This window comes from Grammomys surdaster, unplaced genomic scaffold, assembly GCF_004785775.1.
Source record: "Grammomys surdaster isolate TR1022 unplaced genomic scaffold, NIH_TR_1.0 269, whole genome shotgun sequence".
NCBI classification, from domain to species: Eukaryota; Metazoa; Chordata; class Mammalia; order Rodentia; family Muridae; genus Grammomys; species Grammomys surdaster.
Window position 1 is genome coordinate 1106862 of NW_021604710.1, and position 4845 is coordinate 1111706.

The 4845-nt window shown below is 43.1% G+C and overlaps 1 protein-coding gene across 1 annotated transcript; it reads left to right on the forward strand.

Moving 5' to 3' along the window:
- The first annotated feature begins 3575 nt into the window (after positions 1–3575).
- On the forward strand, positions 3576–4535 carry Tas2r40 (taste 2 receptor member 40). The gene has a single exon (XM_028776377.1). The coding sequence runs from the start codon at positions 3576–3578 to the stop codon at positions 4533–4535; it is 960 nt and encodes a 319-aa protein (XP_028632210.1).
- The last annotated feature ends 310 nt before the right edge of the window (positions 4536–4845 follow it).

Below are 4845 nucleotides of genomic sequence, written 5' to 3' on the forward strand. Positions count from 1 at the left end.
ACAACAAATAGAGTTAGAGGAAGAGTATCAAGACTTAATCAGCTACAAAAATTAAAGACAGGGAAGATGTCTCAAGAGGGCAAGGCCACCTGTGAAAATCCCCCGGGTTTTCGAGTTCTTCAACCCAGAGTCCAAAGACAGTACCTGTCCTCTGGTTTTAGTTCAGCCACAGATCAGCCAGAGGAGGAAGAGACTGAGGTTTTCCCTGTATCAGAGACTAGAGATGCTAAAGGGGTTGCATGGAGATATTACACAGGGTTTAATTTTCAAATTATTAAAGAATTAAAAAATTCAGTGTCACAATATGGTGCCACTGCTCCCTTTACTCTTGCAATCTTAGAATCTGTTGCAGAGGAGTGGCTGACTCCTGGTGATTTCAATACTCTAGTGAGAGCAGTTCTTAGCGGTGGTGACCATCTTATTTGGAAATCAGAGTATCATGGGAATTGTAAAGAGACAGCTAGGAGAAACATTCAGGCAGGTAATTGTTGATCCTTTGATGCCTTAGTAGGAGAAGGGCAATTTGCTTCTAGTAACAACCAAATGCAATATGACCCAGGCTTATTCGCTCAAATTCAAAATGCAGCCATGAAGGCTTGGTGTAAACTCCCAGTAAAGGGAGACCCCGGTACATCTTTGACCTCAGTCAGACAAGGGCCTGATGAATGATTTTCTGATTTTGTTCATCGATTAATGACAACAGCAGGGAGGATTTTTGGTAATGCAGAGGCAGGTGTAGATTATGTGAAACAACTTGCATATGAAAATGCCAATCCTGCCTGCCAAGCAGCCATTAGACCCTATAGGAAAAAGACAGACCTTACTTGGGTATATCAGACTCTGTTCTGACATAGGGTCCTCTTACCAACAGGGCTTAGCTATGGCAGCTGCCATGCAAGGACAATCAGTAAGAGTTTTTTTGGCAAGTAGAGACAAAAAGGCCTGTTTTAAATGTGGCAAGCCTGGACACTTTGAAAAATATTGCAAAGCAAAAAATGAGTTAACTCAGAGACAGCCCAGAAAACAGCCTGGGCTATGCCCACGTTGCAAATGTGGAAGGCATTGGGCTAGTGAATGTAGGTCCAAGACAGATGCACATAATCAGGGAAACGGGAACAGGGGCCAGCCCCAGGCCCCAAACCAACAGAAGTCAAAACAGGCTTATGCTGCCGATAGATTCTGGCATCCTAATACCAAAAATAATTTTGCAACAGTCCTCTGGAAAGATCCATTAACTGGAACCTGGAATGGGTAAGATCCAGTGCTTATCTGGAGAAGAGGTTCTGTCTGCATATATTCCCAAACAGCAGATGCCACACACTGGCTGCCAGAGAGACTAATTAAACAAATAGACAACAATAACAAATCCAGGGAGGAGAAACCCCCTGGGAAGCATATTTTTTCTTTGCAGGAAACATGAAGATGCTTCACTGGAGCGGATCAGCCAGCAAACCTGACTTGGAAAGTTCTCAGTGTGGAAGAAGACATCACCACCCGTACCTCCGGGGTGGCTCTATTAGACTCTTGGTTCTCTGATTTAAGATTTAGTGGGGTACATTGTTTAGACCCAAGAGAGAACCCATTAGCACAGTTACTATAGTTGTTTTTTGGGTTTGAGATTGATTGGGGCAGGGACAGGGATTTCCTTACTTGTTTTTGTTAAGATCAGAGCTATGATCAGTTCTGTACTTATATAGATTTAGATTTAGATTTAGAAAGAATGGAATCTGCTATATCGCATTTGTAGAATTCATTACCCTCATTAGCTAAAATAGTGCTACAGAATAGAAGAGGCTTATACTTTTTACTCCTCCAACAGAGGGAGTTGTGTGCTACCCTTAAAAAAGAGTGTTGTTCTGAGGCAGAATGACTTACACCAACCATTCAGGCATTGTTAAGTCTCTTGCCTCTCAGGTCCATGCTGTTCAACAAACTGATAGCTTTTGTACAACAGATAGATGTTATTCAAATGAAACCGATACAGGTCCGTTATTACTGGCTAGAAGTAGGGGACTCTAAAACCTCTGCCATCAAGACTGATGAGGATTAACCCCTAACTTACATGCTAAGCCGAATAGTCAATGATGGGTAAGAGAACACTTCAAGACCCTTGCCCATAACTGGGAGGCCTCACCATCCTAAGACAGGAGCTCAATCAATGGCTGTTGAGTATCCAGAGATGGGAAAGGGAGGCTAGGGTCCTTTGTTCCAACCTAAGACACGCATGGTTTCCATAAGTTTTCCCAGCCTTCCCTTTTGAAAACAAATTTTAAAAGGGGGACCTGTTGGGAGCTGACTCCTAGCCGAAAGCAGCTATCATCTTTACAGCCATCTCGAGCCATATACCCTGACAAGAGACTTGCTTTCAACAGCCCACAACAGCTGAGCATACTCTGATAAACTTCTTGTTTTTCTCACATATCTTGTTTTGCTATTTAGTGCCACCAGCTGCAAGGCACATTTGGTCTCCTCACTGCTAGCTAGGCACACGTGATATCCACATTGCTAGGCACATGACGTAGTGCCTTCAGCTGTGCTTGTCCACAAGGGCAACGCACGTGGTAAAGGGTATAAATACCCAGGATTTCCTTTCAATAAATGAGACTTGATCAGACCCTCTGTCTTGTCTCCATTCTTCGTGTCTCTCACCCTTCTATCCCCACTCTGTCTCTTGCTAGACCCTGACCCGCAGACTGGAGCAACAAAATGGGCCATTACAAAGTGGCCCCCAAATGTGGGGCAGCTTGGGCGGTTACAGTCAGCCTTGTCTGACATGAATGGTAGGGAAACCCTTGGTCCTGTGGAGGTTTGATGCCCCGGCATAGGGGGATGCTGGAAGGGTAGGGCAGGAGATGGTGGGTGGGAGGAAGAGCACCCCTCATAAAGGCAAAGAGAAGGGAGGAGAGGGAGGTTGTGGGATGGAAGGACTTTTGGAGGGGTAACCGGGAAGTGGGATATCATTTGAGATGTAAACAAACGGAATGATTAATAAGAAAAGAAGGAAAGGAAGGAAGGAAGGAAGGAAGGAAGGAAGGAAGGAAGGAAGGAAGGAAGGAAGGAAGGAAAAGGAAGACTGAGCACAATAGTACATACCTATAATCCCTGCTATTTAGGTAGCAGTGGCAAGAGAATGATAGGCTAACCTGGGCACCAAAGAAAGGAAAAATGAGACAGCAGTAGGTTTTTATAAATAATAACAAGTAGCACCAATCTTGTGAGACACGTTAAAAAAAAGAATCACGAGACACTGAGATTCCTAACTTGGGATTCTTCCTATATGGACTAAAAATAAGATGAAAAGATACTGTACTGGACATTCTTGAAATTCTGTCTAATCCGTTTCTAAAAGCTCCCAAACAAATGGGTGTTTATGAAAAATGGAGTCAGAGCCAGTAACCAAATCCTTTCATAATTTGCATGTCAAACCTCTTACTTATAGTCATGTGACAAACAAATAAAGAAAAATAGGAAATAACTCTCAACCAAGAGGGGAAGTATTGCAGTAACGCTGACTGTGGGAGGATTGCAGGCAGACACCACTTCTCAGTGAGGAACCTAAGTCAGAGTCAGACAGAATGGCAATAATAACCACAAATTCTGACTTTTATGCTCACAGGTATGAAATCATAATCCCTTTCATGGTCTCTATAACATACTGTGTCGTTGGTGTCATTGGCAATGGCTTCATCACAGTCATCTATGGGACTGAATGGGTCAGGAGCAAAAGACTCCCCACTGGTGAGAACCTTATGTTGATGCTGAGTTTTTCCAGGCTCTTGCTACAGATCTGGATAATGGTAGACATTATTTATAGTCTATTTTTCCCTATCATTTATAACCATAATACTGTGTATAAACTATTTAAAGCCATCTCTGTGTTCCTGAACTACTGTAACCTGTGGTTTGCTGCTTGGCTTAATGTCTTCTATTGTCTTAAAATTGTGAACTTTGCTCACCCTCTGTTCCTTATGATGAAGCAGAAAGTCATAGTGCTGATGCCTCAGCTCGTGAGTCTGTCAGTGGTGCTTTCCATCAGCTTAAGCTCTGTCTTCTCTAAAGACATCTTCAATGTGTATATGAACGCTTCTATTCCCATCCCTTTTTCCAACTCCACAAAGATGATGTACTTCTTTAAGACCAATGTACTCAGCCTGGCTTTCTTATATTATATGGGGATCTTCATGCCTTTGTTCATGTTCATCATGGCAGCCATTCTGCTGATCATATCACTCAAGAGGCACACCCTACACATGGAAAACAGTACCACAGGCTCTAGGGACTCCAGCATGGAGGCTCACTTGGGCGCCATCAAATCGACCAGCTACTCTCTCATTCTCTACATCATCAATGCACTGGCTTTATTTCTTTCCGTGTCAAACATCTTTCCTACCTACACTACCTGGAACAATGTGTGCAGCTTTATCCTGGCTACCTATCCAGCTGGCCACTCAGTGCATCTGATCTTTAGAAACCCAGGGCTGAGAAGAGCCTGGAGGCGGTTTCAGCACCACATTCGTCTTTGCCTTAAAAGGTAAAACCAGTAACTGGAACCTGGAAGTATTATAAGACCTGATCCAACCAGTTCTGCCTTTTCCTCACAGATCTCTTCATTCACTTTTCCCACACACAAAGCCTGCTCCAACACTAACTACTGCTCCAGTAACTGGATTTTTACATGAATGAGAAATTGGATTAACTTGAGAATCTAAGCAGAAATAGGGAAGAAATTTGAAGACCAACTCAAAAAAGCACCTTTACACAGATTTTTTTTTATATATCTGGCCCCATCCTTTTTTCTTCTCTCCAAAATCCCTTGAGGCTTAGGAGAAAATTTCAGTTCAGCTA